The 13538-nt window shown below is 47.7% G+C and overlaps 2 protein-coding genes across 2 annotated transcripts; both read right to left on the minus strand.

The window, feature by feature from the left end:
* Window positions 1–6060: 6060 nt before the first annotated feature.
* Window positions 6061–13258, minus strand: LOC127297366 (riboflavin biosynthesis protein PYRD, chloroplastic). Its single transcript, XM_051327674.2, has 4 exons — window positions 12827–13258; window positions 12020–12318; window positions 11214–11766; window positions 6061–6953 (listed from the first exon to the last, which is right to left on the minus strand). The coding sequence occupies exons 1-4, from the start codon at window positions 13121–13123 to the stop codon at window positions 6234–6236; spliced, it is 1869 nt and encodes a 622-aa protein (XP_051183634.1). The 5' UTR covers window positions 13124–13258; the 3' UTR covers window positions 6061–6233.
* LOC127297363 (bifunctional L-3-cyanoalanine synthase/cysteine synthase, mitochondrial) lies at window positions 7349–10876 on the minus strand. The gene is made up of 10 exons (XM_051327673.2): window positions 10525–10876; window positions 10319–10428; window positions 9222–9279; window positions 8805–9068; window positions 8399–8536; window positions 8274–8325; window positions 8117–8196; window positions 7983–8042; window positions 7762–7842; window positions 7349–7650 (listed from the first exon to the last, which is right to left on the minus strand). The coding sequence occupies exons 1-10, from the start codon at window positions 10684–10686 to the stop codon at window positions 7552–7554; spliced, it is 1104 nt and encodes a 367-aa protein (XP_051183633.1). The 5' UTR covers window positions 10687–10876; the 3' UTR covers window positions 7349–7551.
* Window positions 13259–13538: the final 280 nt, after the last annotated feature.

Genomic DNA, 13538 nt, shown 5'->3' on the forward strand with positions numbered 1-13538 from the left:
GACTTGCATGAGTGACGGGACCAAAGAGATCCACATGAAGGAGCTCCAAGATCCTCTTGGAAGAGATGATAGTCTTGCTTGGATGCGGAGAGTCATGCATTTTGCCTTCAACACAAGCCCTACAAACACGATCTTTGGCAAAAGAAACATTTTCCATTAGTCCCACAATATGGTTCCCCATGTGAAGACTTTGCAAAGTTCTCATGTTGACATGGGCTAGGAGGCGATGCCACAACCAACCCACATCCGCCTTTCCGAATAGGCACATCGCACTTGAAGTGGTGGTCCCCGAAAAGTCCACCACATACAAGTTATGTTCGCGATACCCAACGAAAGCGACTTTTAGAGTCTTGCTCCACAAGAGGACCACAATATCATTATCAATAAAGACGGCGAAACCCATCTTGCCAAGGGCGGAAACGGAGAGCAAATTGTAACCAAGGGTTTTGACAAGCATGACATCCACAAGAGTAATGTTGTGTGCAACCACAACCTTGCCAAAACCGATTACCTCGGATGTAGAATTATCGCCAAAGGAGACGGTGATATTATTTGTATTGGGCCTCAACTCCTTGACGAGGTTCTTGCCGCCGGTCATATGACTTGTACATCCACTATCAAGTACCCATTTTGACCCTCCGGCGGCATAGTCCTACATGAGATCAATTCTTGGATTTAGGTACCCATTTCTCAATGGGTCCTCTTTTGTTAGCAACAAGGGTCTTTGGGACCCAAATAGACCAAGCAACATAACCATCATATGGGCCAACATATTTAGCATAAACATCACCATAATAATCTTTAAATAAAACATAGTGAGGGTTATCATTTCCCGCATCATCATCATTCATGGTTTTGCCCTTAGGGGCTTCACCATTAGTGATATCTTTCTTCTTCTCTTGTGCGGGCTTGACCTTTTGCTTGTTTGCCTTCTTTGCCTTGGCCCCATAACCAAGGCCCTCCTTCACATTGTTTGATCTTTGCTTACTCAAGAGATCATCCAACGAAAGTTTACTTTGGGGAGAGGAGGCCTTAGCAAGTTCATCCTTCAACCTAGCATTTTCCTCAATAACATTTGCATGATGACATGAAGGAGTAGAGGAACTAGGCACATCATATGAGGCAAGCCTAATTTGAAGTTGCTCATAAGACTTGGATAAGAGAGTGTATTCACTCTTCAAAGCTTTGTGAGCTTTGTCTAGTTCATCTAGATCTTTCACAAGTTTCTCATGATCAACCTCAAATTGGGCCTTTTCCTTTTTAAGCACTTTAGACTTAGCCCTAGCAAGATCTCTAGCTTTTGTGAGCTTGTTAATTTTATCTTGAGGCTCTTCAAGAGTTTCTAGCCTCTCCTCAAGAGAAGCTATAGTTTCTTGACTTTCCTCAAGAGCATTTTTAAGAGCATGGATTTCAAGAGAATCTTCTCTCTCTATTTGACCCTTTTTCTCAAGAATATCACTTTGTTGAGCTATACGAACCATGAGATTTGAAACATGCTTTTTAGTGTTACCTTGTAGGTTGAGAATGAAATCATCAAACTCTAGCATTTCTTGTTTCACTTTTAGACTAGCATCATCAACCCCTAGATCACTAGATAAGTTAGGCATAGAGGGGTTAGGGGATGATACCTCGGAGGATTTAGCCATGAGGCAACTTTCTTCCTCCACATGAATGACCTCATTGGGGGATTCACTTGGTGATGAAGAGTTAGTGGAGAGAGAGGCAAGAGCGACCAATCCATTAGAGGTTGCATCTTCTTCATCATCAACATCATCATCTCCGGAGGTATACTCTTCTTGAGTTGATAGCACAATAGATGTGTCCAAGGAGGACCTTGCCATGAAGCAATGTGCATTCTTGATATGAAGATTCTCATTGGGAGAGTCAAAGAGAGATGAAGAGGGAATGTTGGTGGTGACGATGGCGGCCAACTCCTTTGAGCTTTCTTCATCTTCCTCACTACTAGAGCTTCCCACTTCATCAGAAGAATATTCTTCCTTTGTTACTAGCACAACTCTTGAGGGCCTCTTGCCCTTCTTGGTCTTGTTGTTGTAGAATTTCTTGTTGGGGGCTTTTGAATATTTGCCCTTTGTGTCTTTGCTCTTGTCCTTGGGAATGAGCCTCCCATTATGAAGCTCTCTATTCTCATAGGGGCATTCGGCAATGAAGTGGCGCTTGTCATCACAATTGTAGCATGATCTTGTCTTTGGACCAAAGCTAGTGAACCCACTTTTGTTGTTTCTCTTGATGTTGTCTTCCTTGGCCTTGGACGGATCAATCCAAAACGACTTTGCATGGAAGGCCATGTGGTCATGGTAGTGGCATTGCAAATCTTCCGGATAGGACATGCTCCAAGATGCCCTATAAGATTCTTGAGGAATCACTTCATCAACGGAGTTGACCGTCAAGGCAAGATTGTTCCCTTTTGACATCCCAATGGCACGATTGAGAGAATCATGAGAGTTTTGCTCGAGCACCTTGAGGGCTTGCATCTCGTGCACGGCATCTTGAGATGAGAGAGAGGAATAGCATTCTCTCCCAACAAGGGTCTTGACATCAATGGGTACATACGGCATCATGCATTCAATGTACTTCTCCTTGATCCAAGAGTCATTGATGTGGGTTGCACCAATAAGCCGGAAGGAGTCGGCAACGATGAGAAGTCTTGAATACATGACTTGATGATCTTCATCCGGTAGCCTCATGAATCCTCCGGCTTGATTCCGAAGAGCATTATACTTGTTCCTTCTCGAGCTCTCACTTCCAATGCAACTAGTGGCCAAGCCTTCCCAAGCTTCCTTGGAGGTGGTGTAGTTCCGAACATGAGGCAAATCCTTTGTCCCCACACTAGTTTGAATCATGTGCAAGGCGGTGTTGTTGAGTTGACTATCAACCGCTTCTCTTCTAGTCAACTTGTCGGGGTTGTAAGGGTTGAAGCCTTCCAAGATGATTCTCCAAAGTTCATTGGAGGCACTGGAAACATGAGAGCGAAACTCAAATCGCCAAGTATCGAAATTCTCAACGGAAAACTTAGGTGGGTCTCCTCGAATGTTCAAATGGGGATGAGGAACCGGTATATCGGGAGATAGAAACGGTGGAGCTACTCGATTGTAGCTCTCACCTCCACTAGTATCCCTAGGAGATGCAATGGGAGATTTGTTAGTGTTTAAGTTATCACCTTCCACGGGTTTAGTAGAGGAGGGTAATGCCGAAGCACCTCCCTCTTCTAACACACCCGTGTCCTTTACCTCTACGGTGGGAGCCTTAGGAAGGACCGGAGTCAAAAGCTCGGAAATCATTTTTCTCATGCTTTCCATTTGAGCGTCCATGGAGGATCTCAACGAATTGATGTCCTCCATGGTGACCATCTTACCGGCCTCTTCCGAAGCCCCATCTTCCGGCATACTCTTAGGCGGTTAAGCCTGAAATAAGAGCCGAGGCTCTGATACCAATTGAAAGGATCGTATGCCGCACCTAGAGGGGGGGGGGGGGGTGAATAGGTGCTAACCAATTTAAAGTTCTTTTTCAATTTAGGCTTGACACAAAAGGTAAATTCTCTAGATATGCAACTAACTGAATTTACCTATATGACAAGGTTATCAACTAGGCAAGATATAGCTACGCAATATATAAGAGATAGAGTGGGATAGAGATAACCGAGAGTGGAGCACGCGATGACACGGAGATGATTCCCGTAGTTCCCTTCCTTTGCAAGAAGGTACGTCTACGTTTGGAGGAGTGTGGTTGCTACGCAAGCCAAACCAACAGCCACGAAGGCTTCACTCAGATCTCCTGTGAGCAACGCCACGAAGGCCTAGCCCACTTCCACTAAGGGATTTCCTCGAGGCGGAAACCGGGCCTTTACAAGGTTCTTGGGGCACACATCCACAACCGAATTGGAGGCTCCCAAATCTGTAACAATACAACAATCAACAACAACACATCAACACAAATCAACTAGGGAACCAAATAGGAACACTAGCATGAGATCCCTCAAACAAGAGAGGGAGAAATGAAGAACGCTTCGGTGAGGATGTAGATCGGTGTCTTCTCCTTCGAATCCCCAAAGATCAAGAGCTTTGGTTGGGAGAGGAAGGAGATCTTGCAAATCTTGAGTTTCTTGAGGTGGCTCTAATGGTGGTGAAGCTTGGCAGTTTTTTCTTGCAATGATTGAGCAACTTGTCCCTTTGGAGAAGAAAGTTATTTATATGGGTGGAGCTTTCAGATCTGACCGTTGGGGACGAATTCCACTTACACCGGAAGTTCCGGCCAGGATGGCCGGAAGTTCCGGCTTCCACCGGAAGTACCGGCCATTCGGGCCGGAACTTCCGCCCTTGATAAAATACCTGCAAAGCAAAAGAAGGGGCGAACTTGGGCGGAACTTCCGGTGGCCGGAAGTTCCGGCCAAGTTCCGGCCAAGTTCCGGAAACTTGCGAAAACCTTACAGGACTATACTGAGCCACAAACTCGGAATTCCGGAACTTGCCCGGAAGTTGGGCGGAAGTTCCGCTGACCGGAACTTCCGGCCAGCTCCACCGGAACTTCCGGTCCTGAAGAGAAAACCTGAGCACAGACGGCGCTGAGAAGCTTCTGCTGAAAAAGTCAGGCCGGAACTTCCGCCAGATTAGGCCGGAACTTCCACCAGATACAGAAAACCTGCAGAACTTCAGAACAGCTAAACCAATACACCGATCCAACATAATTTTTGATGGCTTGTACCTGTCTACATCAACACACATAAAAATATACATAGTGTTGACGTCAAACACACAAAACCCAAAAGGGCGGGAAATGTTCTTTCAGAGTCCCCCTGAGGGGTGCTGCGGATCGCGGAGTGGAGGTTGTTGATCCGGGCGTCAGCGTTGTCCTGGAAGAGCTGGCGCAGGGACGCCCAGAGGGCGGCGGCAGTGGCGGCTTCACGGAAAACGAGATTGAAAATCTCCGTGGACACGCGTGTGTAGATCCATTGGATGATGGCGAGATCATCTGTGATCCAGCGAGCGTCGTCAGGACGAGGGGCGGCGTCGGCGGCGACGTGGTGACGGAGGTTGCAGCGCCCGAGGTTAACCTCAAAGAGGTGGCGCCAATGGTAGTAGTTGTGTTGGGCAAGATCTAAAGTAATAGGTATGAAGGGGGTGACATCGGCTATGGTGTCTGTGTAGGAGAGAGGAGTAGCCGTGGGAGGGGTAGAAGAGGCCGAGGCCTCGGCGGCGGCGGCCTTGGCGTGCTGGTCGAAGTAACCAGGCGGCGGCGGCGGTTTAGGCGGGGGCGCCATAGGTCGGGATCGATTAGTCTGATACCATGTAAGTTTGTATTATGTCTCACAAATTGATACAAAACTGTTTGGGGTACAAGGGATATAAATAGTAGAGCCAACCGACTAAACCTAAAACCCTAGCTTGCGTTACAAGTCTAGCTTAACCGAAACATATAATCTAACAGAATGAATGCAGCAACTGTGGATGGCCTCGATGGCAGTCGATACCAGCACTAGCGCGCTTGTGCCAGAGGAGCAACCCAAATCGGCGATCACCATATTTCCGGAAAACAAGGTGCTGGTACTGGTGCATAAGTCAATTATGGCGGCTTCTATCATGGGCTTCATCCTGTTCTGCTCAGCATTCTGCATTCGAGTTGTAGTTCTTAAGAAAATCTATATAGTGGTTGTCGGTTCATGTTCTTCTTATTGGACCCAACAGCACGGCCTTTAAATTGCATAGCACATGGGCAAGCGAAAATGAAATCTGGTCGGAAATTATGTGGATGGGTAATTGCGGATGAATCAAGCACCACATAACTTAAAGAAACGTGAAAACTATGTGTGGTATGTCTTGAAGCTATCAAATCAAGCAGCACCAAGCCTTGGAGGTGGCATAAAGGCCTGACAAGACGCATACAACAAAACAGGGACGTTTGGTGATGGTGATCCCCTATATGCCAAATTCTGAAGCTTTTTCTTTCTTTCTCTGGACTCTCTGCCAAATTCTGTTGGTTTGTTGGTTCATCTGATGCAGAAATCTTGTAAAAGAACAATCTTGTGGAGAAATGCTGCTAGTTCAGTTTGAGTGAAGCCAACGTGTACTTGTAATTTCATCTTTGGAATTGGAGAAGCAGAACAGTGACAGAGGAGTCTGCAGGAGAATGATGTGCAATGATTCTGAAACGAACTCTAGTAAGGGCAGCAAATTATTCCTGATTTTCACCGACAAACCATGATCAAGATCTAATCTTCATCAGCTCCGGCATGCACCTTCCTCCGGAGCATCATCTTGGCATTCTTCTTCTTCTTCTGCTGTGACTGAAAGCGCGACGGGCACCCTGACATCTCTGTAGCTGCAGACGTATGGCGCGTCGCGGCCGTGGTAGGTGCCAGTCCACCTCCCCTCGTCGATCCCACTGGCGTCCCACAGGGAGGCGTACAGGAACATGGGCTTCTCCGGCCATGGCTGCCCCTCACCTTGCCGCTCCTCCCGCTGGACCACCTCCCCGTCGACGCGCCACTCGATGGCCTCGGCGCCCCAGGCGACGGCATAGTGGTGGAACCCGTCGGAGGAGTCGAAGGGGAGCGCGTGGACCATCTCCCTGCCGCCGCAACCACTGACGTAGAAGTTGGTCTGCACGGCACGCTTGTCGCCGCCGAGGAACTCGAAGTCGATCTCGTCCATGTCCGGGGACCCCTCCAGGGAGGAGAGGTAGAGGTTGTAGTTGAGCCCGGCCGTGTCCCCCGCGGGCGCGCGGACGGCGGCCGCCACGGCGCCGCCAGGGAGGAAGCGGCCGGGGGAGCGCCAGCGCGCGCCGCCGCGGTGGTCGTAGGTGACGTGGATCTCGCCCGTGGCCCGCGCGTGGTGGCAGGCGTCGGGCGTGTAGTCCACGGCGATGCGGGACAGCGGCTCGGTGCCGTCGGGGCGTAGGTGCTCGTGCTGCGACGACGCGATGGCGTCCATGGGCTCGCACTCCGGCGCCATGCTGGACAGAAGGCTGCAGAGGAGTGGGATGGAGGTGGTGTGGTTTTGTTGTGCCGGACAGGCGACAGCCGCCGCTCCGGCCGCGCTGGGCATGTGCGCCTCCGTCCACATGGGCTCTGCTGCTGCTGGAGTAACCATTTCAGGTAAGCCAACTTGCTATTAGAAATTCAAGAAATGTGAGTATTGTATTTGGATTACATGAGAACCACAAAAAACTCCGATGGCTCTGCCTGGCTTCAGGTTCAGGCTCAAGTTCGCATGATCTGTGTTTTGTAAATACAGATTGTCCATGAAAACAAATGCATTCATACTGAAGCAGCACCAGCAGAGCGGGCTCGCTGGCCCAACCCAAAGTACGACGCAGCTCAATGGACCATGCGAGGTGATGGGAGAAGTCATGGAGACGCCACGGACACCCTCACAATTATTATTTACACAAGGTAAAATAAAGTCCTCCTCAACCATTTTAATTGTTGTTTACACATGGTCCACATGAGGCACAAACTGAAGACTGCAAATGAGGTGCAACTAGCAACATGATAAGCAGTGACTTTTATTCTGTCTGCATTCATTCTACAGTTGCAACTTAGTCCACTGGCACTGGCTGCATGGCCCCGGCTTCTTTCCTCAGACCCTCGAACAACGCTGACGACAAGTACCGCTCCCCTGCACTCGGATGAACGGTCTGAAACAACGGTTACACCGGTTAGTTAGCCTTCTGGATAAAACTTCTCCATGTAACATTTTTTTGATACATTTTTACAGATATAGGCATGCATATATGGATATGGCATACCACAATGAGCTTCCCTTTGTTTTCTGGCCTTTTGGCGAGTTCAATGGCCGCAACCGTGTTGGCTCCTGATGAGATCCCTACCTGCCAAATTTGTTAACAGTTCATCAGTATGATGTAAATCATATTCATTTTCACATTAGCCAACAATTGCACGAGGAGTCTGTTCTTTATCTTGATTCTTTCTGAAGATAGCGGAGGAAAATATGCTTTGTGTGACTCACCAGAAGACCTTCTTTCAATGCCAACTGTTGAGCCATCTTAACGGCATCCTCACCTTTCACCTGTTACATGCAGAGATTGAGTAAAGCTTACATATTTTCTTCAACCAAATAGCATGATCAATTTGATTTTTTACCTCAAGAACCTTATCCATTATATCCATGTCCAAAATATCTGGCTTAAATCCAACTCCATTTCCAGTGATGAGGTGAGGCCCTGCAATTAGTTCCAGTTAGAAGTTTAGCACTATGAAAAATAGAACAGTGCATCGTCTACCTAAATTCTTAGCCTACCTGGCTTGCCACCATTCAGAACATTTGCTTCCGCTGGTTCAACTCCGTATATCTGGATACAAACATACATGCCGTGAATTTCACAACAGTAGCAAATAAAACTTAGAGCAACAATTAAGGAGTACCTTTGCGTTGGGGTTTTTCTCTTTGAGGTACTTGCCGACACCAGTGACAGTACCACCGCTCCCGATCCCCATGACAAAGATGTCGACCTTCCCGAGTGTGTCCTCCCATATCTCTGGACCCGTTGTCTCATAGTGTACCTGCCAATTTCAATCAGCATCATGTACAAGAAACAACACCCAAGATGAATTCTTGAAGATGTACTTTCAATTCGTCGATAGTGGTTTTGAGGAGATCGAGAGAGATGGATTTGGTTGTTTCATTGAGGAGTAGTTTTTGGAGCCCCGTGGTGGTTTTCTCCAAATAGACTTTGACAAATATACACTTTGAAATTTACAGCAACTACTAGTCCAATATTGTACATTCATATAGTCATATGTCAAGATTAATGAAAGGCACGCTACTAACCTTGACATTGGCAGGATTCTCAAACTGCTGGAGCATGAAGGCGCTGGGATGGTCCTCATAGAGTTGGGTCGCCTTCCTCACTGTCCCTCCCATCCCTTTGGCCGGGTCGGTGAGCACGAGCTGTGCACCGAAGGCCTTCATGACCACCCTCCTCTCAAGGCTGGTGTAGGATGGCATTGTCAGTACCAACTCGTACCCTTTGAGTGCAGCCATGAAGGCCAGGCCGATGCCCATGTTCCCAGATGTCGGCTCGATCAGCGTTGTCTGTGTTGACAAGTGACTCATTTTTAGTTATAGATCATAAGCAGGTGTGACTGATTTTTTCGCAGACAAGTTATCTGAATCTCCGTCAAAATAGACACATTGCATTTTTACTATTTAATTATTGCCATTTCCATGTGAAGTTCAATGACTGACCTTGCCTGGAGTTATCAACCCCTTCTTTTCCGCATCTTCAATCATTGAAATTGCAGGCCTGGGTGGATCATACCGCAGACATATTAATCGCACTGGAAACAGATGTGGAATATATTCTTCTTTTTTTTGAAGTACCGAAGGATAATAAAGAAATTGGTGATTTTCTTGTATCATTTTACATGCAAGTTTAGTAGTTTTGGGTGTATATGTGAAACTAGCATAAGCTTCCACCTTAGAGAATTAGGAATATGGATTAGAATTCCAGACAAAACAATTTGTTCAATTGTTCCAACGGGATCAAGCCTGCAGGTTGTCGGATTCAATAGAATAAGGTCAAGTGTTTCATAACTTGTACTAGATTACAAGTAACACTTCCATTAGCGACCAAATCAGGGTGCATCCCTATCTAATTCCTTAGATCCCTATCACTTTCTATCACATTCAGGCAGCCAAGAATATCCAAAACCAATCCCCACTCGTCCCTTTTATATATGTTTTCTTTGCATGAAAGCCGACAGGGGATTTTTTTTTTTTTTTTGGTTGCTATCTAAAGAGCAGAGCAAAACAACAACCATTCGATAGATGTTATCCAACCAGGGTCCTTCGTCAGAGGTAAGATAAGAACAAATTATTGGTTTGATACTTGGTGGCCTTTCATACTTTAATTGGCGAACAGATTAAGCTGGACTGTTAACCATGATCTCTATATATCTATTTTGATATTTCCACCAATGAAACTAGTGCATCTCTATGTAATCCTTGGATCTCGGTGCATATATACTTCCAAATCACGTTTCAGTCAAGAGCATATGGATCCGGAGCCAATTTGCCCCTCCTGAATATTTCTTCCTGAAAGTGACCTGTGACCGTTAGTTTTGGAATGATAGAACAGAAAATGAAGCCGGTCCCCCGTCAGATGAGGCACGTGCATGATATATGTCGTCCACGCACGACATTAGATTAGGACGGAATGATGTAGTACGTGTAAAGGAGATTATCTGTAATCGTAATGCAGGATTACGTGTAGACAACAAGCTAGCTAGCTAGCATGCCGAACAAGAATGGATGAGATTGAGTGCTAGTGGTACTGGCCTGACCTGTCCTTGACGCTGAAGGAGGGCTGGAGGAACTCGAGCTTGGCGGCGATCCGGGCGCCGCAGCCCTCCGTCACCTTGTTCAGGTACACCAGCGGCGTCCGGCCAATCAGCTGCAACAGACGAAACCAGATCAAGAACGAGCTACTAGCTAGGTGTAAGTGTAACACTCTTGATTAAGGAAAGAAGCAAGAAGGTGTTCGACGTACATGGGCGGCAGTGTCCCTGATGTTGAGCGGCGCCGGCGGGTCGTCCACCAGCTGCTGCTGGGTGGAGAAGGCGCCGGAGATGACCCTAATGCCTCCTCCTCCTCCTCCTGCTTGGAAGAGAGACCTGTTCCTCCTGGCCAGCCTCATCACCATTCTCTCCATCTCCCTCCCTTTCTATCCTCACTCTGTTTCTGTGTCTGTGAGGGACAGTAGCTAGTAGGCAGTGAGTTGGTGTGGTTCGAAGTGAGTGTTCGATCTACATATATATATATGGATAGGTAGATAGTGGATGCAGGCAGCTTGCAGTGCTACGGCTAGTATTTATTTATGTGTTATGTCATGATTTGGAACCAATGGCAGCGGCAAGGATGGAGAGAAGAGATCAAAGAGATTGGGTGAGTCTTTGCGTCTGGCCGGCCGTTTGGACATATGCTGCTTGGTTGTCTCGACAATGCATGCATCATCCATGACAATTCAAACCAGGAGATCCACCGTCCAGGACCGCATCCACATGCATGGTGCAGGTTCAGGTTCAGGTTTGCATGAAACAAGGAGAACAAGGAAATCAGTTTTGAATGATTGCAGGTTCTAATACGTGTTCGGAGTTTTACAAAAGAAAAGAATCACAAATCCTCAAACAGAAAAAGAGGATGCTACAAATAACCCTCAAGTAGCAATGTCCCATTCACCTCCTTGCGCTCCACATTCTTCAGCCGAAACGAGTGGCTGCCACCGAACGCTAGGTCGCTTGGCCCCGGGCTCACCATCCACACAGGAGAGTGCTCCACAACGACCTTCTGCACAAGCTTGTCCGCATGAAACTTGTTCAGCAGCGACGCCAGGCTTCCTCCGATGTCTCGGAAATCCACCAGCACACTGCACAGCCCTCGATCCGCAAGAAGTTGAAGGATGGACTCTAGGTTCATCTGATCAAGGACTGAAACACTGACTCCTGCTGGCTCCACTGTGACAGGACTGTCGGCCAGAACTATGGCGTTAGATGCCGACTCATCATCGAGAAATGGGATCTGTAAAGTGGAACTTTCGCCCTGTGCTATGATGATATAAAGAGGTTGCTTTGCACCGGCTTCTCGCGATACAGGTAAGCTGGTCGTCTTGGCCATGTCGCTTGAAACTATAACTCCGTCGTATTCTTTCACTAACTGCGAGTAGTATCCTCCTGGTTGATCAGCGCCATTCCCAATTTGATTTATGACGATTCCATTCATCGACAGCGTAGTTCTGATGTAAATGTAACATACAGAAATTACCAACGACATCAAAATTTGTACTAAAATGAAAAATGACAACATTACAAATTTACAGCACTATAATAGCTAAACCAACGGAAATTCTACCTTATGCTAAACCACGGTTGTGAAACCAAAATTCTGAACATGCCTCTAGCTTGGATTTTCATAATATAGCTACACCATGATACAGTTGGTACCAAAACCTAAAATTCTAGCAAGAAACTTGGAAGTTGGATATATACCTCAGTGTTGCAAAGGCCTTCCCAGTAAGCATACGATGGATGTAAGCCTCATTTAATCTGAGGCATAATGCTTCCTCCACGCCAACCCTCACATTTATCCCAGCGTTCCGGAGTTTTTCGATCCCTTTGGACGCTACAATAGGATTAGGGTCAGTCATCCCCACCACAACCTCCTTAACTCTGGCTTTAATGAGAGCTTCAGTGCAGGGAGGGGTCCTGCCATAGTGGTTGCACGGTTCCAAACTCACATAAGCCGTTGCATTCTCTGCTAAATCCCCTGCATCTCTCAGCGCAAATACCTGAACATAGTCACACAGTAACAACATCATACTTGGCTAAGAGCCTATGATACTATCAACCCCATTATACTCTAATGCCCCAAGTTCTTAAGCAAGTAAAGAACCTATATTCTCTTACCTAAAGCTAACAGCCTAATAATTGTACTAATCCTTATTTTCTCATAATAGTGCAAGCTGAGATCATGTCGTGTGACTGAAAAACACTACATACTTTTGATATATGGATATATGATGTTCCAAAATATTTGTTATATTTGTTTGGTGTGGGATGTATCCTCTACAAGAACTAAACAGTTATGGCATTAATGCATTATCGAAAAGTAGTGAATAATGCAGCCTTGGATTTTACTACTAGCGTACCAGCTGACAGATAAGTGAAAAATAGTGATTATATGAACCTGCTATCATGGCTAGTTACTAGTACCATCATCCAGAAAATGTTTCATAGTCTTTCAGAGTGAACACACACACACACAAAGAAAAAACATAGAAGTGAGAAATGTGAGACCTCGGCGTGGGGCTGTCCAGCTTTGGGGTGAAATCCCTCGCCGACGACTTGGCCGTCGCGGACGAGGACGCAGCCCACCATGGGGTTGGGGCTGGTGTGCCCGGCCGCCTTCCGCGCCAGCTCGACGCACCGGCGTATGTAGAGCGCATCCATGTCGGACGCCTGCGCCTGGCACCGCACGCCGGCCGAGATGCCGCGCGCGCCACCGCCTGCCGCGAGGCGGGCGCGGCAAGGGGAGGCCGCGGCGGATGCGGGGCAAGGAGCGAGGCGGGGGCACGGGGCGAGGGAGGAGGCCATGTCAGTGAGGCCCAACCCAACGAGATGTGTGCGGAGCAGGGTACCGCCTCGGCCCCTCGCCCTACCTTGTCTTCAGCGGCCAGAGGAGCAACGCCATGGATAGATTGATGGAAGTTTCTGTCCAGAGATGGAGTACGGGGGAAGAAGAAAGACTAAATGGGCCTGGGCTAGTTCTCTGGTGGGCTTAATTGAAAAAGGCTAGCAATCGGTGTCCCACGCTAAGAGCATGATGCTAGGGTTTAAGGAAATTTGCCGGGCGGTAAGCGCGGCGTGCCAGCGACCAGTACTGCAGACTCTGTGGGGAAGGCGAGGAGAGGGAGGCCGCCGGCTAGTGCGGTGGCGAGCGAAGTGGAGAGCGCAGAGCCGGCCAGCACCACGGGCTGCATAGAAAAGCCGGGGAGGAGGTTGTCGCACC

The sequence above is a fragment of the Lolium perenne genome, chromosome 4, assembly GCF_019359855.2.
Source record: "Lolium perenne isolate Kyuss_39 chromosome 4, Kyuss_2.0, whole genome shotgun sequence".
Classification (NCBI taxonomy): domain Eukaryota; kingdom Viridiplantae; phylum Streptophyta; class Magnoliopsida; order Poales; family Poaceae; genus Lolium; species Lolium perenne.

Coding starts and splice junctions, on each gene's coding strand:
- LOC127297363 (XM_051327673.2), bottom strand. CDS start 10,686: ATGGAGAGAATGGTGATGAGGCTGGCCAGGAGGAACAGGTCTCTCTTC. Junction 10,429..10,524: donor TCAGGGACACTGCCGCCCAT/GTACGTCGAACA, acceptor CGTCTGTTGCAG/CTGATTGGCCGGACGCCGCT. Junction 9,280..10,318: donor TCCTTCAGCGTCAAGGACAG/GTCAGGCCAGTA, acceptor TGATCCACCCAG/GCCTGCAATTTCAATGATTG.
- LOC127297366 (XM_051327674.2), bottom strand. CDS start 13,123: ATGGCCTCCTCCCTCGCCCCGTGCCCCCGCCTCGCTCCTTGCCCCGCA. Junction 11,767..12,019: donor AAGGCCTTTGCAACACTGAG/GTATATATCCAA, acceptor CATTTACATCAG/AACTACGCTGTCGATGAATG. Junction 6,954..11,213: donor AGAATGTGGAGCGCAAGGAG/GTGAATGGGACA, acceptor ATGGCGCCGGAG/TGCGAGCCCATGGACGCCAT.